This window comes from Podarcis gaigeae (assembly GCF_964106915.1).
Source record: "Podarcis gaigeae genome assembly, chromosome: 7".
Lineage (NCBI taxonomy): Eukaryota > Metazoa > Chordata > Lepidosauria > Squamata > Lacertidae > Podarcis > Podarcis gaigeae.
In genome coordinates, this window is record NC_139683.1 from 39,625,098 (window position 1) to 39,650,724 (window position 25,627).

At 39.3% G+C, this 25,627-nt stretch overlaps 1 protein-coding gene and 1 long non-coding RNA gene across 9 annotated transcripts in view; one reads left to right on the forward strand and one right to left on the reverse strand.

Annotated features, from left to right (window-relative positions):
- Positions 1-223: 223 nt before the first annotated feature.
- On the reverse strand, positions 224-2,632 carry LOC310848723. Its single transcript, XR_014566543.1, has 2 exons — positions 2,520-2,632; positions 224-602 (listed from the first exon to the last, which is right to left on the reverse strand). It is a non-coding gene; the product is annotated as an uncharacterized lncRNA (long non-coding RNA).
- A 60-nt stretch (positions 2,633-2,692) lies between these two features.
- ST18 (ST18 C2H2C-type zinc finger transcription factor) overlaps positions 2,693-25,627 on the forward strand; it is a 185,263-nt gene continuing 162,328 nt past the window's right edge. The window contains exons 1-2 of one of the 8 annotated variants that reach the window (XM_083747587.1): positions 2,693-2,768; positions 4,092-4,227. In XM_083747587.1, the coding sequence (XP_083603713.1) occupies positions 4,177-4,227 (51 nt within the window). In that variant the 5' untranslated portion in view covers positions 2,693-2,768; positions 4,092-4,176. Of the gene's footprint in view, positions 3,835-4,091; positions 4,228-25,627 lie in introns of all 8 variants that reach the window. The other 7 variants (XM_083747586.1, XM_083747590.1, XM_083747589.1 and 4 more) reach the window with 7 other exon arrangements.

Here is a 25,627-nt window from a genome sequence, read left to right on the forward strand (position 1 = left end):
CCAAACCCAATGGGTCCTCCTATTTTGTACCTTCTCGTGTGACTCTCTTTTTCTCTGTATGAAAAAAGCAAGACCTTTGTGCATTCCTTGGCTTTACTCCACTCCATTATTAGCTGTTGTTAGGGAAGACGTCACTCAGCTACATTAGTAAAGAAACAGCAATTTGAATGCACTATAAACATGCAACACCAGATGGCGCCAGAGAGCAGGAAATTTTAAAATGTGGTTTTCCATAAGGATTTATTTCCTTTTTATAATGATCTAATTTCTGACTTATTTCTAGTGTTTCTTTTCCTGTATCTAGATCCACCCATGGCAGCAGCTGTAAACTGCTTGTAAACTGGGATGGGCATTCTAAAATGGGATCAGCTGCCATCTCCAGAACTACCAGTTGCTTGGGAGCATTTACATTAGGAATGATGTGAACTGGAGAACTATGGGTTCTTCATCTCAGTCAATCTCCATCTCAGTCATTATCACTTGCTTGCAGGAAATGTGCCCACTTGTCTCCTTGCTACAGTTGCCATCTTCTCCTTCTCTGCTGCTCAGAAAACAAGTGCCTCGTGGGTGAATGGACAGCCTTCTTGCTTCTCAGGGATTTTCTTTCACCAATGGGGAAAAGGAGGGATGGGGGAGAAATTCAATTCACATTTAAAGTCAGTTTCCAAAGCAACACACAAACTGAAAATTCACACTTCTACAAATTATGCAGTGTAGCTCTCCAGCCAAGTAATGTGTACAATAATGCATATCCTAAGGTAAAGTGTGCATTACAATGTATATATTAGTCAAGACGGCATACAAAAATGAATTATATGGGGATTTTATTGCAAAAAAATGTTCATATTAGGCAAAAAATGTGTGTATTAGGAGAAATCTGTACAAACGTGTACTTAAATTTTCACGAGGACTTTAAAAAAAAACAAAAACCCACAAGCTGCTGCAGTAAGGTTAAGAATGGATTTTAAGAATGGAAAAATGAGAAACCGCGAGAAACAAAAATGGACAGATTTGCCTATTCCTATTCAGTCTCTTTTGGATGCCATTGGTCTTGGCCATTAGGCGATGGAGACCTAGTCAAATGTGAACTAGAGCAGCTTTTCTACGTTTGGGGATTTCAAATAATGAGAGGAAACCAGTAATTAAAGCACCTCCATGGGAAATGGCAAGTGGCTAATTAACAAGCAACTAAGAAGCTATCTATCGGTAATACTGCGAAATAGGGAGCAATAGGAGAAGATGGCATAGAATTAGAAGTTGCAGGGAACCTTTGGTGACTTCTGAATAAACATTAGAGAAAGATTTTGACCATTGGGGAGGATTGCTAGAAGGTAATATGCTGCTATATTGTGTCCTGTGCTTTTAGCTTATCTTGGAAAAGTAGCTGCAGAGGGCAGCAAGTGTCAAAGTAACCCCCCAAAAGATAAAAATGTTACAATGTTGTTGCTGGGTTGCTGTTGTTTTGAAGACACATTATGCCAGGGAGGGAAGATATTAACAAATTCAGAATTGATACAGACTTTAATTGGAAATTATGTATTTAAAAAGCCCCACCCCAAATAGTTTCTGGGGATTTATAATTGGATTATTCTTTCCCTCCTTGTAATTATAGAAGGGGAATGTAGCTGTGAGTTTTGGAATAACTAAGTTCTGGAAAGGAAAAAGTGGCCACTTTCGGTAGTGGTGTGACTGAGACTTGTCTAGGATCAATAGGTTGTTTTTTAGAACAGAAACTTCTCTGTTCAAGTCTGGTTATACAGTATTGAAATTTTAGATACCGTCCAAATCATGTGGCTTCTTTACTATGTATTAAGCATGTCTTTATGAATTTTGATGTTACTATATTCACATTTTTAAAATTCATGTTTATGTCCCACCTTTCTTCTCAGAAAAGTAGAATAGTGGTAATAGGAGGTGGGGTGAGAAGATATTACTACAAAATACTATTCCTGAAGTAAAAATTAAAATTAAATGTAATAATGACAAAACATTCTCTTACAGCTTGAAAAATTATTCCCTGTGAGAATATTTAAACGAAACAACCCCCCCCCCCCATGTTTCAGCATATCCAGCCTATATGTACTATGTGTGGGAAGGTATATTGTGAGATAGTAATTTTAAATGCCATAGGGGAAAGCCTATATGCAAATATAGCACCACATGAGACATAATCATGCACACACCCCACCCAACATACATAGCTGTCCCAATCCAGAGAGCTGGTGAGTGTTCTAGTCTTCATGTATTTCCTGTGCATCTAATTAAGAAGGCAGATCCTTTAACTTTAAAGAAAGCACCATGTACACATGTACAATTACGGCATAATGCTGAAGTGGGTGCCTCATCGTAGCTCTTGTTTTTTTGTTATATTGAAACTCAAAAATACCCTTCAAGGAAAGCGAAGACGAAAGCAGAAATATAGATTTGACTGATAATCATAAAACTTTGAAAAATGGATATTCTAAATACAGCAGTAATTGCTTTGCTGAAATCCAGGGCTTTTTTCAGTTGGAACTCACAGGAACTCAGTTCCAGCACCTCTCAGGTGGGCGTCATTTCCATTATAAGAGAACATGAGAGGCATTCAGGGTGAGTTCCTGTAAGAAAGGCACTGGGGTCTCATTTGATTAGTAGAATGTCATCTGCTGGGCGGAGCTTAAGTGTTGTGTTCTGGAATTGGCCCTTCCCTTTGGGTGTTCAGTTAAGTTCAGTTAGAGAGACCAACTGCCATTTTTGCCTCAGGATGTTGTTTTAGTTTCTCTCAGACAGTATGTTATTGTGTTACAGTTTTCTTTATTATTAAAGCTTTGTTTGACATATATGTGAGCCGAAAGAAAGACATATATGTGTGCTGAAAGAAAAAAAAAACTTCTGCAGAAGAATGGTAGAATATCCTAAACTGTGTGAGTGACGGGATATTCCCAGTCTGACAGGAGGATTGATTTTTTTAATCGCTCCCCCCCTCCACAACAGTTCCATCATCTTTTTTCTAGGAAAATAGCACAGCTGAAATCTATTTCCTCAATAGAGTTACGTAGATCAATCTTACTTGAATATCCCTAACTTTATACAGTAAAGTGGTACCTCGAACATAATCCATTTCAGAAGACCATTCAATTTCCGAAGCATGCATTTCCAGAAGCATTTACATCTGGAAAACTCAATACAGAAGCCGCGTGGCATGTTCGGCTTCCAAAAAGTATTTGAAAACCGAAGCAGTTACTTCTGGGTTTTCGGTGTTCGAAAGCCGAAATGTTCGACTTCTGAGACATTCGAAAACCAAGGTACCACTGTATTCTGATACAGTAATTTCATGTCCCGCTAACTTTGACCCTCTGGGCCTTCTGTTTAAAGATTGAAGTTTGTGTGTGCGCTTGTTTTCTTTCTTAAAGAGAAGCGAGATGTAATGGCCACGTGCACAGAACATGTTTGTAACTTTATTCTGTCATATAATAATGCAAAGAAATCATACTATTACTTTCTTCACAAGAGGACAAACACACACACTCACTCACACAAAGTTGTTTACAGAAGTGCCTTGTGGTGACTGGCATTGGTATCACTCGGTTCCATGCTCTGCAACAATCAGCCGGCCTCATGGGAGATGTGACCACAGCTTGGGACATGGGACCGTTTGTTCACTCACTTTCTGTGAAAAGAGTTCTGAAATGTGTTTTGAATAGACAGCATTTTCTTTGTGTAGTTAGTAAATAACACAGGGCAAAGTTAGTCAGCAAGTTACAGAGCCTTCTGCATTCTGATTCTTTGGGGCCCTTTTGTACCAAGCTGGGCAGGATGTTTTTCATGGAATGTGACCTTGCTGCAAAACCAGAGGTAAGGAGAAAATGTTGGAGTAGTAAGCTAGGGAATACTTTGTCATACTGCTGACGGAAGATCTTGTGAGAAGATCTGAGTGACTTGACTCTTCATGTAGCCACTCTACTGTACATTACAGTGTCTTCTGATGTGTTTGCTCAGCATCTGGTGTGAAAACCTCTAATGTGCCAGTAGGGGCCTGCTTTGGATTTAATTTTATTTTGTCAGTGCAAAACATGAGGGCTAAAGTGAAAATACTTATGTCTTTAATTTAGAAAATAGTAAGGAAATGGGATCCATCTGCCTGCGTCAATCTCAAAATCCCTGGAACGGAAGGCAAAATTGTGCGCAAATTAGTAAATGACAGAGCCGGGGACCTTTTGGGCAACTTTACTGAATCGCCAGGTAAAGGTAAGCTGGTATAAAATCATATATCCCTGAATTATGTGGAAGATCTCTGTCATTCTTTCTTATCATGAGCTTATCATTCCTTATTCTCCCTTTGTTTTTACCCATAAACCATGGTCAGACTCCAGGTGATCTATCCACAGGTTCCCATAATTCTGCTCACATTTCCAGAAACACTAATTTGACTTAAAAAGGAAACTGGTCATTCATATTGCACTCCTATCCATGTCTATGCAGAAGTAAGCCCCACTAAGTTCTGTGGGACTTACTCCTAGGTAAGTGTTTATAGAATTGCAACCTATAGAGCTTAGAATCGTGCTTAGTTGCATTGTTTGTGTTATGTAAAGCAGATACTTCTAAAACTACCCAACCCCCATGGCAATCAGTGATGTGGCTCTTTAGGAAGATAGGAGGAAATGCATCATGGAACAGAAATGAATTCAAGAAAGTTTTTTAAAAAAACAACACACAACTACTTTAGCTCATAAAAATTGCTAAGCCACAATACTTCTCAGGAGGAGACTTGTTGTATACAGTGTAATTGCTCCAGAAATCATGTGATTGATTATGGCTATTTACTATGTTCCGTTCAGGAGAAAATATAGAAATAGTTTTGCTGGTTTTTACTCAGGAGACGTGCTTCTTACGATAAGCAATAGAACCGCATTTGTTGTCGCAAAACCAGTACTGATTAATATTGGATCCTGACTTTGCCTCCTGAGAATAGAAGAGCTCCTTCTGTCTGTGGAAGGCTTCTGACTCAGTAGAGAAATGGGGAAGACATAACTTTCCGAACTCTTAGAATAGGGAGGTGCAAGATAACTTGCATCAATTTCCTTCCATCTCCCTACAGCACCCTATGTCCTTCAATGTCTGATCTGGAACAATGTGGCATTTGCCCACTAGTGAAAATGACTTTTTATTGGTGAGAATGTCCCAAGTGAAACTGGTAGCAAATTCTGGATCCAATCCATTATGTTTGCTTTCTGCTAGAAAATTTGTTTATTATTGTTGTTACATTAAGTGGGTACTTAGCAATGAAAAATAGTAAGCTATATATTATACAGTAACTGTAGGTCTAGTGCCATATTGTGATATATATATATATATATATATATATATATATATGCAGGTTTTGGTGTCCTCGGGTGTCTTCCCGTGTAAAAGTTGGGGTGTCTAGGCGACGTTTCGACGAGGTCTCACTCGTCATCTTCAGGCTGGTGCTTTCGGCTTCTTGTTACTGGAACAGAGCGGGATCTCAATGTTTGAGTTCCTATAAATACTGTAGAGGGGGTGTGGTGTCTAGCCTCCAATGTTCTGGGCAGAGAGGAAGTTCCCAGGCTAGTGTGCCTTTTCTTCTTTTGTTCCTTAATTACTTGAGAGATACCTTGAGTGATTTCTTGAGTGATATCCTCAAAATCACTCAAGGTATCTCTCAAGTAATTAAGGAACAAAAGAAGAAAAGGCACACTAGCCTGGGAACTTCCTCTCTGCCCAGAACATTGGAGGCTAGACACCACACCCCCTCTACAGTATTTATAGGAACTCAAACATTGAGATCCCGCTCTGTTCCAGTAACAAGAAGCCGAAAGCACCAGCCTGAAGATGACGAGTGAGACCTCGTCGAAACGTCGCCTAGACACCCCAACTTTTACACGGGAAGACACCCGAGGACACCAAAACCTGCATTCCTGTACCCGTGAAAATCTACGAAAGCATATATATATATATATATATATGAGAGAAACTCCTCCGTGGGGACTTGTATTTCAAACACATGCAAGTATTTTTTCTGTCTTAGAGTTTTCCATTAATTAAAAGTTGCATTAATTTGTTGGAGCTTATTGATATTATGCAACGAGGGAATAACTCTACTATATATATGTTAAGACAGTAAAGTTAATAGTTTGCATTCAGTCACTTAAAACAAATAATCCACTAGAGGTCAGTGCAGAGTGCTGGAACTGAGCTTCTACCTACGCTGAATACTTTAACCAGCCTTACTAAAACTGAATGTTTCTTTATGCCAGTATTAATGGTAAAACCTTAGAATACCATACTCATGTTAGAACAGATTAGTATGAATAAAGCAATGCATGCTTTGTAGGACAGACTTGGAATTAAAATTCCAATAACAACTATATCGTATGTTTCAAAAGGGGCAGCACCGAACAAAAGAAAGCGTATGTGAGAGAGTGAGTGTGTGTGTTTGTGTGCGCGCGTGTCAAAATTGTACTATGTAAAGCAAAATACACAAAATGTTTTTGTGGAACCCTTCCTCAGATGCACAGAAATTCAGTTTATTGCTTCTTAAAGGAAATATCTTTCAAAGCATAAGGTATCATTTTACCATTTTATTATATTGTTCTTCGTATCCATTTGGTAGCATTTTTAAAGAAACTTTCTCACAATGAATGTCCATCATGACTTGGGAATGGAAGGGAGGTGGGGAGGCCGTGCTCCACTAGGTTGTGTGGTCTAGTACATCAAAGTTTCCCACCCCCGACTATTTCCTAGACTGCCCTGTGGCATCTACAGTAGTGGCTGGTTACCATTGGAGCTGTTTGGGCAAAAGGCAGAGGTGAGATGGGTACCTGAACAATGATCTGCTGGGCAAGGTCTATCTCTCTACCCATCCATCAGTTCTGAATGTGTGTGTGTGGACTGAAAACTGTGCTAGGTCATATCACTATGCGGTGCCTGGCAGGGCACAGCTTCCATTGCTTCCCATATTGGCCTAGAGAAGCACCTCAGAAGGTGAGTAGCAAAGCCATGGACATGTTGGTGGAGAGGGAGAATGGTTTAATATGCTGGTAGAGTGGAAGGAGCTGGATCACGCAGAGAGGAGGGTTGTGTGTGCGTGCACTGATTTATGGGGTGGGAGGAGAGGGAAAGGAGCAGGGCATTATAATGGCGTATGAGTTTTATTAATAGATTTATATCCTGCCTTTCAGGACAAGTGTCCTCACATGGTGGTATAAAAAGAGTTTTAAAATATATAAAAACAATTTAATGAGTAATTAAATATGCCTTGCCTGGCAGAGTTAAATATGTTTAATTCCTCCTTGAAATATGTGTTGTGACCTAGACTCAATGCTGGTCTTAAATATGTTTAGATTAGTAATACCAAAATGGCTTCCCTCCAGTGAGATGGAGGCTGGAAGCAACAGAATAGTCTGATTTTGGAATCTGCTGCTTGAATCAATAGTTTTATATGGCTTCATGGATATATATCAGGGTAACTTACTACAGCTCTTCCACCACGCCTTCTCCCCTTAACCCAAAACCCTCAACCAGGTATAACGCTTAAACTTTGTTCTTAACATCTTATGATTCAACCTTAGTTTTGTTCTTGGTTGCAAGTTATAATTCGAGGTTCTGATCTCATATTACCCATTTTTCATTTTTAAAAAAACCAACTGAATTCAGATCCTGATGCTATGTACTAGTGGCAAGCCTGAACCAATCTTTCCCTAATATATGCAGGTTCCCATTTCTTCCCACTACACACCAGTCTTGGCCTGTGATACTTGGGCTGCCCCCTTGCTGACCAGTCCCTTTCAGAGAGTCATAAACAATTTTGAACATTAATTATATGTGATTCCATAATTTGTCGTGGACACTTCTGATTTTTCCTGTCCATTATCGTAAGTCGAAGGTAGAAGCAGGATATCAAACAGCCTCCTGTGGAACATGAAAGGTGTCCTCAAGAGATGCTGTCTGTTAAAAAGTTTTAAAAAGATATGAAAGTCACATAATTCATGAGACTAGTGCTGCAATCATCCTGACATGGAGCTATAGTTTTTAAATCAGCTTTCCCCCAACCTGCTGTTTTGGACTACAACTTCCATCATGCCTGACCATTGGAGATTTTGGTTAGAGCTGAAGGAAACAGGCATGCAAAACATTTGGAAGGTACCTCGTGGTGGAAAAATGGTAAATGTAACTGTATAAAGCTATCTGGGCTTCCTGGTTTAGTAATTATTTATAGTGACTGGAAACAATTCTTCAGGGTTTCAGGCAGGAATCTCTTCCAGCCTTACCCAGAGATGCCTGAGGCCATCTGCATGCAAAACTTGTGTTCTTACCACTGAGCTGTAGTCCCTTCCCTTGTGTCATCACTCAGTAGGGACTGACTGTAGGGTGGAATCTACACACATATAAAAAATGTTCTGAAAATGCTTTTTAAAAAAGCTTTTTAAAAAATACATTGAATTTTCCATAAGGTTCACCATCGCCATCTAGTGTCACATTGCATATTGCACTTAAAACACACCTAAAACATTTTATTTGCAGCTGTGTAGCTGAGAAGGTTAGGTCCAAGAATCTGCAAGAGCTTAGATAATGTAAGGTGCAAGCTATGGATTTGCGGCTACATTTCACTGGGCAATAGCTTCTGAAAAATGGTATCTGGGGCAACTGTCTTTGAGGGCAGCATGTATTTTGACTATTACCTGTTGAAGATTATCAGATTACTCTAACATGTTGCACATTGTTCCAGTGCATTTGGGTAGAAGAATATTGAACATTTGTTTCCTATTGCAGGATGGGCAGTCGCCCACCCTGAGCTGTTGTCTCTCTTCACCTGTCACAGGTTTGCCTCTTGATTAATGATTCACAGATCCTGAAGTAGAAAAAACTGGGAGCAAGTGGCTTCCCTCTTTACATTTCTGCCTTTTGCTCTTGCCCTAGAATGCAATAGGCCAACTATTTGTGTTGCTTCAATGAATTTTGTTTACAAGCCAAATTACATAAACATCTGGTCTCTTCTATAACATATGGAGCATCAAAAGCCTTAATATTTGCAGATAAAAATAATAGGCGGACTTCAGCCACATACTATATTTTAGAGACCCGTCATTCTCACTGTTCTGTTGGCACAACACCAGAAGGTTGAGGGCCTGGGATGCAGTCAGCCTAGACTTTATTCTGAAGTTGGAGTCCAGTGATTGTATCCACATTCCCTAGGCTTTTGGTGCCCCTTAAAAGTGAGGAGGGGAACAGCCACTTTTTTGACAGATATTCCACTATGAATAGGCCTATAAGATACAATTTCAAATACCTGTCTCCATTTACACCCATTTCCAGGCCCAGAAATACCATAAGTGGAGATGCTGCCATTGTCCTGGTTGAACTTGGTTGAAGTTCATTGTCCTATGAACTTGTCTCACCCACAATGCAGGGCTGATGACTGAAGGCTTTCTTCTTCTTTTGACTGAACTGAAGGACAAGTCAACACATCCTCCAACCCACCACCATTCCATGTACAAAAGCTGCTTAAACTGGCAGCTGACTCTTCAACATGAGCAACAGAACATCATCCTCCACTGCACCTGAAGGCTAGTTTAGGAGATGTAGAGAGGGTGAATGACATACAGAGATCTGTTCAACCAAACACTTGTTTGCAGTACTCACTCTGTCTAATGACTGAGTCAGCCCTGATTATGACTTGAGTGCCATTTCGCCAAGAAGTTATTCTCCAGCTTACAGTGGGAAGTGAGGTTCTGCAGGTATGTGGCCAATGTTCAGGTTGACCATGCTCCTTTGTAAAACATGTACACAAAAATCCTTTCATTTTATAGCCTTACACTCAATGAAGTTCTGATTGATTGCTATGAACTCTAAGACCTGAGCAAGTTGTCTTCAAGGGTATCTTCCCTCTATTCCAATCAGTTATTCCACAGTTTGCTGAAAATGTTTTATGCATTTGTTGTCCTGTTTCAGACTTGAAACTCACTCTTGTTCCCATGTGTGTTTTCAAGCAGTTCTCAGGTAAGGCTGGTCCTAGGAATAACAATTCCAGTGGCAAGTGGTGGGGTGGGCAATACAATAAGGTCCATGTGTGTATCAGTGTTTTGAACTGGGAGACAGCTCTCTGAAACTGATGAGCTTTTCTTTAATAATAATAATAATAATATTTTATTTATACCCCGCCCTTCCCAGTTCAAAAACCGGGCTCAGGGCGGCTAACAACAAATTTAAAACACTTTAAAATACTTAATTATAAAAGCAGCATAAAATACAGTATAAAAACATGAATAACAATAAAAATCAAAAATCAATTAGATAATCCCGCATTAATGAGTGCACACTGAAAAAACTTCTAAAAGTATTAATAAAGTCAAGGAGAATCTAGTTATCTCTGGTTCTCAGCTGGGAATGCTTTGATGTATTGAGGTTCAAGAGTCCTCCCCACAAAGCAGCACTTAAAAATTGTACAAAACAGTTGCTTAGCCTGTTTGCTCATCACACTTGTCCAATGCTATATACTGTGCTGTATCAGCAGGGAACCAATACAACATGGTCCTCCACCATCTTGTATTGAACCATTGGACTACACATAAAAATTAAATGAATTCCTTATTTTGGGAGACTCTGCAGATGCTATTGTCTATGGAGTTAATACTGTATAACATGGAGCTGAAAATCATGCTCATTACCCTGTGAATGTTTTCCCACTATTTTTCACTTCAGCTTTACAGTAACATGTCTTTCGGTTTAATAGTCAGTAGGTTTACCTTCAAAAACCTATATGACTTTTTAATAATAAAAACCTAACTAGTCATTTGAATTATTCTCATTTATGCTTGAGCAGGTGGCATCTGCACCTGCTTGAAAGCATTTCAAAAACTCAGAGGCTGAATCTTGGCGCCAAAGTCTTCAACCCAAAGGTATTCATTTTCCATTTGAAAATCATACTGTAATGTACATAAGATAGTCAAGGCTGCAGTTAGAGGAGTTGGTCCAGCTGTCTGATTTATGAGGCTCACTCCTGCATACTCTACCCTGGAAAATCAACTCTCACATTTGCATTGCAACAAGAGAGGTTTTCTAAGACACAGTATGTGGTGAAGAGCACTACATATTGGCAGGCAAAATTGATCCTTTGCAAGTCAAGAGCTACAGAATGGCTTAATTTCCAAAGCAGTACCTATGGGCCTTTGGACTAAGGACCATATGTGCTATGGGAGCTGGTGGATTTGTATGCTTAAATCGGAATTGTACTTCTGAAACAGAGGCCAAGAGCTCTCTGTAACATTAATTCCCAAAGGGTTTAGATTGCAGGAGTCTTGCGGGTTACTTGCCAGGCTGTCAGGCTTATAAATTTGTAACATTTAAACTGGGATTATTTCTGATACTTGATTTAACTTGGATTTATGAAGAGAGCATAGGATCAAGAGGCTTAAGATCCAGTGTGCTCTAGTGGATAGTTAAATTTGGATCAGAGTTCAAATCACCAAGCTCGCTGAATGGCTTGACCAAAACTATCTTTCAGCTTCAGGTCCCCATAAAGCTCCAGAAGAGAATTAACCATGCATTCTTGGAACATGCCCAGGCCCAGGAACTCATCTCTGCCAGCAGAAATGGCTTCGTTTCTTTGAAAAGAGGGTGGAACTAAAACAAGAAATAGTTTCTGTTTGTATTGTGTACAACATCTGCACTCTTTGGCATTCCCCTAAAAGTTCTGGAACATTTTTGTAGGGCCAGTATTGGGAAAGCTGTCAGATCTTGAGGGACATGCTTAATGGAAGCTGCCTGTTTTGAGGAAGTGGGTGTCCTCAATGCTCCCCCAAAATGTTGTTTTCATAAAGATGGCATTGTCTGAAGGGCAATTTTCAGTGTGATGAAGAACTCCTACCCACTCAAATTCAGCTGTGTCATATGTTTAAATAGTGAAGATTATTATTATATAAATGCATATAAGAATTGATAAACTGGATCTCTGAAAAATGCAGACACGTCCTGTGTGTGTCATTACAGCATTTTCATATGTCTAGGTAAGGGGTCACTGAAATTTTTGCTATTTCAAGGGAGGAATTAATTAGCATCACCAGCACGATCCAGTTAGGTGCTGCATGTGCATTGGAAGCAAGCTACCATATGCACACACTTTTCAAAATGGAGATTTGGGCACATATGCAAGCACTGTGCTGGTCTGACCTATCCTCAGCAGGAACGCACAGCAAGGCAACAGGGTCTTGTGATCTTATATAGTTCCAGGTGATCAACTTGGTTTGAGAAAAAGCTGCAGGTAAACTGAAGCCTCATGCCCAGATTACTTACCATAAGCTGCCCTGCCACATCACTGAGGAGTGTGACTTCTTAAAGGGACAGCCTTCTGGCCTGAAGGGGAGCACTTCTTTTCCCTGTGGCTTATCTAGTGTGCTCCTTACACCACTGGGCAGGCATTTTGGAGCAGGAAACACTTGGGTCCCCAGGTGAACCAGGCTCAAGGGAAGAAGTTTGTGAGAGTCCTGGTTTGGAGTCCATAGGTCCATAGCCATCAGCCTCAATTGCAGAACTGGGTACCTGGTTTTGTTCATCCAACAATGTAGTAGCCCCAGATGTTGCTACTTATCTTCCTCCACCTCTGAACATTGGCTGTTGCTTGAGTCAGGATCTTGACATGTGCCTGTGATTCCCCAACCTGGTCTAGCCACTGTTGCTTTGTAAGTATAGTCCACTGAGAAAACTTAGAGTCATGCTGCACACCTGTTCAGGGGAGGATCAAGAGGCTGAATTAACCAACTGGGTCTTTGCCAGATAGCTTATTGGCAGAATCATATCTTCTTTTACTGGACTCTGAATGTGCAGCCTTGGCCACTGCAATGCACTTTGTTGAATCATTGCCTAGAAATAGGATCTAGTTGTGTAAGACTGCAGTGTCAGAAACCAGTGTTTTATATCTTAAGCTTGAAAATGTACAATGAACAGTTATAGTTTCAGTAATCTGCGTGAATTGGGGTTAACACAACAAAAGAATGTGTACACTTTTTAAATAGAACTTCCTGTACAAGTATGTATTTTTTTTAATTATAACTGGCAAATTCCCATTCCTTTGTCTGCAGCTCATTTCAGTGTTCCTTCCTTCCAATAGTACCATAAAGAGGATTTGTGCATATTGTACATATTTGTAGTTGTGTCATGTCAGTCCCATATCCAGATATGAAAACAAGATGTCCTATTGAAGCTCTGCTCATTTTGTTAAATTGCTGTGTGCTACCCCTCTCAAATAACTAAATCATCTCTGTATGGTGGGAGGAAATGAAGCATGTATTATATTACTTAAACAGGAAAAGAAAACTGTAGTGGCTATTATGAACAAATAAACGTTTAATTACAGGGGAAAGAGGTTGGGGTGGAATCAATGCTTTTGTGTTGATTTTTTACCCTTTTCCTAAACTGTATGGGCATAATTTTGTAGTTCTATCTGCACCTGTGGCCTTTGGACCTAATGTTTATGACAGATGGACTGGACTATATTAGAAGAATTTATTGCAGAATCCTTCTGTAGATATCTGTGCCATGATAGACATTGGATGTGGTGCATGGGTGTATTTATTAGTGCAGTCTTCTTCTCCACTTTATGTGTTTCCTTTGAGTCTGATGGGGTTTGCTATGTATGGGTACAGTACAATGGTATAAACTCATTTTTCTCTTATCTGTTATGGAATCTTTTCTTGCCACACCCAATAAATGAGGGTGGGAGAGGAAGGCAGAGCATAACACTGGGGCAACCCTATGCCATTCTAGAAACAAGGAGAAAACAGAGATAAAAGCAGCATTCTTGGCAACACTGCCATGACACACCTTCATGATCACACTTGCTTATGATTCCCGTATGTTAGATGTACATCAAAGGCACTAGTCAATGTAAAGTGGTGGCTGAATAACTCCATGATACTATCCACTTCAGACAGCAACAAATAGAAATAGCCAAAAGTTACAGGATTCATGACAGACAGGAGTTTGAATCTGATGGCAGCCCAAATGCTGCACACTATGGCTCTTCTGCAGGGAAAAGTTAGGGCAACAGGGGGAATTAAAAAATACTTTCCCTTCTCATGATTAGTCAGCTCCATAATTCAGTAGCAGGAAATTTCCACAGAACTTCCATAGGCAGCAGGGAGGGAATCCCAGTAAAAGGGCTTGAGTCCTCCTGTACAAAGAATTCCCCCACTGGCACTGTATGCAACACATCTGCATTAATGTCCATATGAGGGAACAAACCAATTTTTTTCGTAAGGCAGAATAGAATGCTTGGTCTTAAAAAAAAAAAGTACACAAATAACAGGGCAATTCTCAAGCAAGAATAAAAGAGATTATGACAAACATCAGGAATACTTTTCTCACTGTAAGAGCTGTTCAACAGTAGAACAGGCTTCCTCAGAAGGTGGCAGACTCTCCTTCATTGGAGGTTTATAAGCAGAGGTTGGATAGCCATCTGCCATGGATTCTGAGATTCCAGCATTGCAGGGGATTGGACTAGATGATCCCTTGCAACTCTGCAATTCTCTGAGATTCAAATTGTTCATGTTGATGTGCAGTTCTGTCACTGTGCTTGGCTTCCTAGATCTAAGTTCTAGCATAGATGATATGCCTTCAAAACTTTTGATTTTAAAAAAAAATACATAACTTGGATGTTGCTTAAATGTTCCTTATATCTCATATGCTGGCTTCCTCAAAATATCTTTCAATTAACACTGTCTTCAGAAAGGATGTTCTTGGAGACAGTCATTACGTATATGACCGATACGGAGCACATCCAAACTTTTCATAACAGTATATTCCATATCTAATTGGAGCATAAGTATTGGCTTTTGTATCCTGCACTTTGGTGTAATTCCCCACTCCCAAAAAGCTTAGATGAGAATATTTCAGTTTCTTGACATCTCAACTATCCGTGGTTCCTATTTCCAATCCTATACACACTTTCCTAGGAATCATTCCCATTTAGTTTCACAGGAATTACTACTTGAGCCTGCATGTGTAAGGTTGCATTATAAGCTTCACAATGCTGATACAGTCCTGCAAATATATTGAAACATTTTGAACAAGGAAAGCTTTCGTCAAATGGTCGGGACCATCATTATTTGCCCGGTTGTCAGTATTTAATGTAAGACGCACTCTGATATTCCCCATGCAGAACATTTATTTCATAATGGATATTTGTGTGGAAAATTGCTATGGATGCTAATATACTGTTGAGCTCAAATCATTGCATAAAAAGGAATTGACTTAGAATAACTTGTTTTCAACTAATGTGTTGGACTAGATTGGTAGGGTTGCATCCAACTAGTCATACACAGAGTCAGCCAATTAACGTAATGGACCTAAGCTAGCCATGTCATCTCAGTTCAGTGGGTCTACTTTGGGTAGAACTTGCATTGGGTGCAACCTATGGCCTTTTCCAGTCAGCTGAAGCTTCCCGTCATATTGTTGTATTTTATTACTTTCTCTAGTAAAGCCATAGCATGAGATTAAATTGTTCTTGAAATAAGGCACTGCTTTGGAATTTCTGACTGCAAATCTATATTTTTTAAAATAGGACAGTTGTGGATGATGGTTGTTGAGCATCTTGATCGTCTTTTTTAGTATAAAGGTTTAAAGGTTATATTTAATGTTAAGAATAGCAGTGAAACAAGCATGCTACTTTCTTGCATTGTACAAAGACTTTAGAAGGATGGAAGAAGAATTTTGGCCATGGAAGTGTTGTTGTTGTTGATGATAATGATAATGGATTCATGCAGTGGCAACCCAGATTATGAAATATGTAGTTGAGAAGAAAAACTTACCAATTGGAACACTTTATTGGCTGATTGTAAAGTTCACACAAAATTTACAGGTCTATGCCTATTATCAATGCATTACAAGATCGTAGGTGTAAAAAGAATTGTGAACCTGGGCATTTTACAAGCATGATTCACATTTTACTGGGTGTGTTTTCACATTATTCGGGTACATGTTGATCTTTTATGTCACTGACTGGTATAAATTACTCATCCTTTTTAATGAAATGTCAGTTCAGTATTTTGTTTGAGACAAAGCAACAAAAAGTATGTGGTGGAAGAACAGAATGTATTATTTATTTCACTCTTTGAAAGAAAACACGCACACGAACTGCTTCCACTTCTGCTTTGAATTGTTTACCTTATTGTGAGGGATGGGGAAGAAATCTGATTCAGTTCACATTTAAAGTTGAATCTGTCAAATTCATACTTTTTGAAACAAGATGAGAACTGAAGCACAACTATCCTTCAACATTCACATTTATCCAAGTTTTGTGATTTGATTAGCCAGCTGAACAGGGTTTACAAAAAAGTATATATTACAGGAAGGTGTGAATAATAATATGTTCATAGAATCATAGAATTGTAGAGTTAGAAGGGACTATGAGGGTAATCTAGACCAACCCCCTTCAATATAGGAATCTTTTGCTCAGCATGGCACTTGAAAAATGAAATAAATCAAATGAATAAAATACCCTTCCTTAGTTGCAAAGCTATCTGTCCTGGGTTTTCTGGTTCAATGTTAGCATTCTAGAAAAGTAATAGCTGAGGACAAAAATAAAGGCAATCTGAAGTATTTTAGAGTAACATTAGATGTTTGTTAAGGTAATGTTCCCCATTCCTGTTTTCTGTATGCTCATTGATATGGTGCACTGTTTCTAAGATACAGATTGTTCAAACCATAGATATTCCAACTCCAAACCAATAATCCAAAAATGCCATTGATGTCTCCCTCTTTGCTTGACTAATTCTAAAATGATAAGTGCTGAAATGGATTCCAATGGAATCTGTTTAAGCGACTGAAACAAAACTCCTTATAACTTGTTTTTAAGTCTATTTCCAGTGAACTTCAGTTTCATATATTTATAATAAACTGGAGTTCTATAGTTCAAGAGTTCTCTCATTAAACAGCTGAATGCTGTCCCCTTTGCACGTGCATCACTGAAGAGGAAAGGAAATAAAAACCTTGGGGTATATCTGCAATTTCTTGAGTGCAAGCCAAAGATTTTCCTGGATTTTGGCCTGTGTATTTTCATATGGGTGCCAAGCTATGATCCCAAGCCCACCTTGTTAGAGGTACGGTGTCAATTAAATCAATAGAGCTTGCTTCTAAGGAAAGGAAATGGTTGTTAGTTATTTTTTAACAACATAGGAGTGTGAATCTGTGCTTTTGTCTTCTATGAGTTCACTTATTTTATTGCTTGTCCCCCCCCCCTTTGGCTCTGTTTTCTTTTATTGCCTTTTTATTTCCCCCCTCCCTTTCCAGCATCCCATTTTGATTTTTTTTTTTATAAAAAAAATGTAAGTCACACTGATCAGAGACAAACAAGCGGCTGTGCTGTAAAATAAATAGCCTTGAAATTCTACAAAGTAAATCAATTCCCTTCAAGATTAAGCTGAAATGTTTGCTTGAGCTTCATGTCTCAACATCTCAGCACTTAACCAGATGACAGCGGAGTTTTTGCCAGCAAAACATATCTTTACTAAACCAGGGCCATCTCTCAATAAGACGAGAGCAAAATGCTGCCCTCTGCCATCAAAACATGCCTCTAGCCCTATTTATTTATGAGAAGCTTTGTACTGGATACAAACTGATATGTATGTTATCCAGTTTTATGCAAGACATCACATGGTATTAGTAATCTGATATAGGGTTTTAAAAGAATAGCAGCACTGCCAGTTTTAAGTGCCAGCAGTTTTCCTCCCTTGCTATAAGATGTAAGACTAGGAAATACTCTAACCTTCATGGATAGCTCTGCCTTCAAAGATAATTCCAACGTGTGTATTCTGGGCTAGGCTTTCATACTGTTGACATGCTTGAAGCTAAAACATATTTCAGTTTTTTTTAAAGTACACTTTGCAGAAGGAGGCAAATAATTACCAATCAAATATCTATTATTTATTGAATTAATTTATATCCCACTCACCCCCTCCCCCACCCAAAGATCCCAGGGTAGCAAACAGAAACAAAGAAAAAATCATTCTGAAACAGTTAAAATACTCTTAAAAAAACAAAGCAATTACTGTTTTTAGATGTTTTCAATTGTAAGGGTTTTTAAATATCCTAAAAGTAGTTAGGTTGTCAGAAGCAGTATTCTTCAGCCACCAAATGCCTGGGTAATGGGAATGTTTTCTAATTCCTCCAGAAGATAATAATAATGGGACCCCCCCCCCATTAGGCAGGGCCTGGCCATTTACATTCATGGCTGCCCAGAATTGGAGACTAAGAGTGAAGATCTGCAACAGCTGCCCACCCAAAGGAAGGGGTAAGTGTCTATTCCGCAACCAGGGAACCACCACTGAAAAGACCTTGTCGTGTGTCAGCATGTGATCAATTATGTGGGGCTGGGCTTACCTGAACCCTCTCCCCCCAATATTTTATTTAAGCATCCCTGACTTTTAGCCTCTCAATTATATAAGACGATCAACATATGGTTTTGCATGGCTATAGGAAACAGTATCTTCATTATTATTTTGGTCACATGGTTATAAAAGTTTTTGTTTCAGACGGTACATAACAAGCAGTATATCCACCTCTGCCACTGCTGTTACTGCCGTCAACCTCCCAATGTTTTCCTTCCCATTTGATCCAGGAAGACACTCTACCAGTCTCTTCTCTTCAAGACACCTCAAAGTAGGAGAAAAATAAAGCCAGGCAGATCCCAGGCTCAGAAGGGACAGACTGCCAAGTTGGTGTGCAGAGGAATGCAGTCTTAATAGCTTTAGGATAACATCAAAAGTTCTGACAATTTAAATTGATTTTGTGCTTCATTATTAATAACTATGTAGCTATTATACAGCTATTAATGATGATAACGCCATTATAATTATGGTTATTATAATAAAAAGGGAAGTTATTTGACTGGTTAAAGCAGAAACATTATTTTATCATCTACATAAAATGGCCATTTCCCCCCTCTTCCTCCTGCAGATACTTGACATGCTACTTTCTCTTCCTCTATAGAAGATCTTTGTTGGCTTCAATGTATAAAAAAAGTCAATGTGTCTGAAAGTCTCCTTGAACTGGTGTGACTTGCCATCACTTCCCCTATTTAGCTGGATGGTTAAAGGGGAGGAGTCACATTTCTGTTTCCTTGGTTATATGTGTGCTTTCTCCCTATGTGTTGTGACAGTCCTTCAGCTTCGTCACTGGACTATGGGATAGCACTTCTTCGTTTCTTTTCTTTTTGCTAGAATAGGAAAACTGGGAAACAGTGACAGTAGCAGTAGCCAAGCACTGGAAATAAAAGCACAGTATATAATTCAAATATATGAATGGCCAGAGCAGATATGAGAAAAAGCAAACATGAGGAAAATAAAATGAAGTACCCAAATGATAGATTTTATTTAAGGTGCTGGACTCCATTTATAAACTTCTGGGCCTAAGGGTCATATTCAGTGTAGTACAAAGCATATTGTTGCATGGGCATAAAAATTTTCACCTTCATTGCAGGACCTTCTCTCCTCTCTTCTGCCCCTGTGCATCCCCTAAATCTGTTCTGAGGGTTCCCTCAATCCTCTAGAGCAGAATGGGGAGTGGCAAGGGGCACAAGTGTGTAGGGAAGAGAGGCAAAATCAAAATCCCATTGTGCAAGCAGATGTCAATTGACATCTGTTTGCACAATTATTAGTTGAATACAGCACCATGTATGTAAAGATGTACTTTGAGATACTGCAGTCATCTGATTTCACCATATGCTAAGTGAGAAAATGATAGAGATGGGTGGGTCTGTTTGTTTCCCTCATTATTTCTGTAGGTCTTCGCCACTGATTCCATAGTAATCATTCCATTGATTCAACATTAATCTGCATTTTTTTAAAAAAAAATCCTGTCAAATTCCATATTTAAATGTATCTTTTAATATTTTAATGGATATTTTCTTTCAAAATGCATATTTAAATGTATGTTTTGATCCTTTTACAAGAACTGTGTTGCAACTTTCTGAGAAGTGGAAAACTCTTTGGATAGATAAGTTCTAGAATTGGTCCAAGAGAAAATTTGCAAACATCACATTCCCCAAGCATCTCTGCAAAATCATTTTTTTAAAAGTAAAGAAAGCAGGTGCAGAATAGCAAAGGGAAATGCAACACCGCCTAAACAACAATAAGCTGCAAACTTTTATATCTAGGAGAAAGTGAGTTGAGCTCTCTCAATAAAAGAACTGTAGCCAACATTAGTCATCCAACATTACCTTATTTACTCAAATCTGATGCTCACCTTTTTTTGGCCAGATTATGTTGCGAATATTAAGGTGCGCATTGCATTCGATGGCACATTTACATTTACCAGCAAATACTATTTTAGGGTTTCAAGGTTCTGAAAATTGAGGTGTGCATTAGATTCGACAGCACATTAGACTCAAGTAAATATGGTAGTTAGACTCACTGAAACGAGTTCGCATTATTAACTTAGGTCCACTAATTTCAGTGGTTCTACAATGAGTAATGCTTAGTTGAATACAACTCCAAATGTTTGAGCTCACAGATCTGACTGCAAATAGGACCCGCGTGTTCTCTCATTTCGTAATATTTCTAGGAGGGTGCAGGTATGTCTACAGAATCTGCACATATGTATCAAGTGTGCTGGCTGTTAATTTAAGGCCAACATTCTTAAGATCAAGGTGTGAGACAGGAGTCTTTGCCTGCTGAAATGGGCAGGCTGCAGCCCAGTGCAAATGGAAGCTCTATAAAACTGGATTGGTCCCTATCTATCAGATCTTGGGAGAATTTTATAATCAACCTTTAACGACATGAATGTCTATGGTTAGTACAGTCAAGGACATCTTTCCCAGGTTTGTGAATAAAAGATATTATCACCTCACATAAAGGTGGAAGGAGAGATGAGGTACACGAACCTGAACTGCACATCTGGGACTAGTTTAAGGCACAGTGCTTTGTAAAATCCGATAGTAAAACCAGACTTCCCTGAAGCTTTATTTGGCAGTTTAGAAATAACCTTCTTTATTTCTGCATATAATAGATCCATGCCTTGTATGTATCTCAAGGCCTAGTTTAGGCACTGAGGCTCAATTGGTTGAGAACATTTTAAAATTCTTACAGAAACTTTTACTTTAGATTAATATGGGTGGTGATATGCAGTTAACATCAATGTAAACCAAAGGAAATGGCTCTGTGGTATTTCCCCTACTGCCTATTACATTCAGAAAATATATTAACAGCCTTCTTGAGCTCATCTGTTTTTCCCCCAACTCAAATATTTTTGTTCTACATTATATCCCTTTGCTAATATAGTGTGTGTGCATGTGTGTAGCATTTATCAAATCTGTAAGCAGTGTGCAACATAAAAACAATAAACCATATCATTAACGTAAAAATACAACATAAAGCCAGTAAAATACTCATATAAAAGCATGTAAAAACAAACAAAAACAAGAATTTAGGGAACTGAGACAAATGAAAACAAGGTGCAACCTTATGGGCTAGGGCAGTGGTGGTGAACCTATGGCACACATGCCAGAGAGGGCACTCAGAGCCATCTCGGTGGATACATGCACCGTCACCCTAGTAGGGCCATAGCTTCTGTGCCGGGGGTGGGGGAGGAGGAGAGGAGGACCTGCACCATCAGGGCCTGGCAAGCAAGTGAGGGGCTGAGCAGGCATTGGCTGTTGATGCGCCAGGGCCTCCCCCCAGTCTCTTTTTCCTACTAAGGAGGAAACCGCCTTGAGTTCAGCAGGGCTTAACTCCCAGGTCAGTAAGCATATAAAGACGGCAACCTAAGAAGGAGCTGCTGGGTTTACATGTTCGCTGGGCTTTCCTGCGGAAGCCAACAGGCAAATTCATTCCGTGGAGGCTGCGATCAAACAGCAGCCGAAGAAATGGCAAAATACAACAACAACAACAACAACAACAACAACAACAACAACAACAACAACAACAACAACAACAACATATGTTTACTCCGCCCATCTGGCTGGGTTTATTTATTTATTTATATTTATTTGTATGTGCACACGCAGACAATCATTATCTCATATTAAAAATTGGGAGAGGGTGGCTCTTAGTACAGCCCTTCAGTGTACACAAGTGGCCAGAATTGGAACCTTCTGGGGGAAAAATGTATTTCCGAGGTTGGATGGCTCATAACACCACTTTGTTTTGGAGTAATACCAGTGCTTTTTTCCTGTGGGGACACAGGGGGATGCAAACCCTTAAACATTTTGTGAATTTAACGGGAGAAGAAATTCACTGTATTTATTTTTCCCAATTTGAACTGTATTTATTTTTCCGCGGTGGTGATTTTCTTGAGTCAAAATGAGAGCACCCCTAAACATTTTTTTAAAGAAAAAAGCACTGAGTTATACCATAAAATTATATATCAATGGAAAGATAATTTAATGAAGAATGTTATGCAATAACTTTTATGAAGGATTATTTATTACAACAGCAGTCATAAAGAAGAAATGTGAAACACACATACATGTTAAATTGCCATGTTGGTACTTTGCAATAAATAAGTGGGTTTTGAGTTGCAGTTTGGGCACTCGATCTCTAAAAGGTTTGCCATCACTGGGCTAGGGGAAGCCTGTTCAAAAATATATGTCTTTAAAAGGCATCTGAAGCAACTAAAATCTGCAGCTATGTGCAACTATATGTGTTGCACTTTAGTATTAAAGATAAAGAGATTCATGAAAATTAGCAAGATTTTTGGCAGGTTACATTCTGCCTTTTTATTACTCTCTGTCCACATTAACAGATGTTTTTCTCCCTCTCGAACTCATGGACATCCAATGAAGTGAATGGTGGAAGATTCAGGACAGATAAAAGAAAGTCCTCTTCAAACGGTGCATAGTTAAACAATGGACCTCCCTCCCACATGAGGCAGTGATGTCCAACAGACGGATTAAAAGAGGATTGGACAACTTGATGGAGAATAAGGCTATTGATGGCTACTTGCCATGATGGCTATGTTGTGCCTCCATGATCAGAGGCAGCAATGCTTCTGATGAATACCAGGTGCTGGAAACTACACACTGCCCTGATAGTTGGTCCCATTGAACCCAGTGGCAATTACCATACCATTAGCTAAGTATTTCAGGGATTTTATTTGGGGGTGGGGGTGGTAGAGAGAGTAAGATACATTGTAAAATTCAGAAATACAGTGGTACTTTGGGTTACAGATGCTTCAGGTTACATACGCTTCAGGTTACAGACTCCGCTAACCCAGAAATCATACCTCAGGTTAAGAACTTTGCTTCAGGATGAGAACAGAAATCGTGTGGTGGCAGCTGGAGGTCCCATTAGCTAAAGTGGTACCTCAGGTTAAGAATAGTTTCAGGTTAAGAACGGACCTCCAGAATGAATTAAGTCCTTAACCGGAGGTACCACTGTATGTTCATGATGGAAACGTTTGACCTGTACTAAACATTAGGGATAAACAGCATGCGAAAGAGTTAAGCTAAATTTATAATCTACAAGTGTAACATATTGAGTCTTGCAGGATAGTATTCAGCCTCTTTACTTACGTACTTCAGTGCTGTAATATACCAATATATTTTAAATGGACAAGAGGACCACATATGTTAGGTAAATGCAAAGAACAAATGCAAAATAAACTTGCTCTTCTGATTTCACAAGAAATGTTTGGGAACATTAAGCATATTATTAAACAGGAATGTTTTACAAAGGCTGTAGTCATATTTTAGGGGGACCCCCCCAATAATTTCACTATAAGCAGTATCACCACAGCCATCAGTGTAAAGTGCATATTGAAATCCATTCAGACACTTTCAAGTGCTATTATTATTCAAAGTAAATGGAGTTTTCTTGTAGCCACGAGACCCTAACAGTATTTTGGTGTGGAAATAGTATTCTGTGAATAATATTAGAACAAAAGTTCATCGTGGTAGACCGTTCTGTGAAGAGTTGATATGCATTAGGTTACGGGAAGTTAATGTCAGGAAAACATTACAGATGAGGTTTCATACACTTGCACAGTGCCATTGCTCATATCCAAATAGCAGCTCCTTACGATTACACATAATGGTATACCATCATTATGTGCAAGCCATTTTTTTGTGGAATTTCTACCTGTTGTTCACACGGTGTGTTTTTTAAACAGAGCATCGAACTCCTGAAGCTTTTCTGTGTTTTCCCCTGATGTATTTCAGACCCAAGAATGTTTCAGACCTAATGACATCACCCCTCTGATACAGGAGGGAATGCACAGCCATCATGGCTAGGAACCATTCATAGTGTTGTCATTCAGGAATTTGGCTACCCCCTGCCCAATAAAGCTATCCAAGTTGATGCCCACCATTTTAGCTTGCAGCAGCAAATTGCACTATTTCACCATGTGCTGTGTGAAAAAGTACTGTACAGTGGCGTAGCATGGAGGGACACAGAGGTGGTTGCCCCGGCGCAAAATTGTTAGGGGCACAAAATTTCAACACCCAGTGCTGCCTCAATACAGCTGTGCTCTTCTGTTGTGAGGCTTCATTAAAAACGACTTCTGCATGTGAATCAGGAAGTGACTTCTCCAGACAGTGCAGTGACTCTGTCTTATCTCTCTGAGTACTGACTTGGGTGATGCAGACAGCATTAGGCAGCTGAATGTGCATGCGTACTCCACATACAAAAATGACAAACTGAACATCACTTTATCCACCCCTTTTTTACCCAACCTGAAGGCATAGCTTAGCTCTAAATAATAATAGTAAAGTTCTTACAAGCACTACAGTGGAGAGTCTAAATATTGCTGATGTCACGATAAAGGAAGACGTTAAACTGTTCCTTGTTCTGTTTTTTAGTTCTGCAGCTGCTTCTGCCCCGGCTGGTGTGACAGGGCTTCAGATATGGTGGTAGCTCTACCACTGCTTCCCAAGTCAATGAAGAAGAGCTTTTCCCTCAGCACTATCACATGTGCTTTAATATTATGCCTAGGATGATGGAGAAGTAGTCTGATATACATAACAGCAGGGCACAGTTTCTAGATTGTGTCAAGTCCTAACACATCTCTCTCTCTCTCTCTCTCTTATAACAAATTAAGAAGGGGCCTTTCAGACATGCCATGCAATTTGCATTGGTAGGTAGGTACACAGCTTTCAAAATGGTGCTGTCAGCGCTGGCTACTTCAGATGGTGCAGTTAGCAAGCTACACAATGGCAGACCCAAGATTAGAAATGAGCTTTCCACAGAGCAAGAGCCTGTGTCTGAAATCCTAAAACAATTATCTGTAATCACCACCAATAAATTCAGTTGCTTTGGGATACATTGTTTCCTCTGGGAGTGTGCAGTTTCAGCATGATGGCTTAGATTTCTTCGCTGCCTTTCTAAAATTGAATATTCTTTCAAAGCCTTTTAGCCCATTAGTTTAGCTAGGGCTCAAAGTTAGAAACAAACCTGATCATTTGGGTGTCATTTATCCACTCTGAGTGTCTGTGTTCGTATCTGAAAAGCTTGTTTAGCCTTCCATTTGATAACAGTAACATTTGTGACCGAAGATTGGCTCTATATTCCCTGGTATGTTTGTTACATTACATAATTTCTCAGGCAGACAGCAAAAAGTTGATCATGTAATTCAGGGTGAAACCCAATTTCTGCCCTATCCATATTGTGCATTAATTAGAAGTCAGTCAAGAAAAATCAGTTTAATT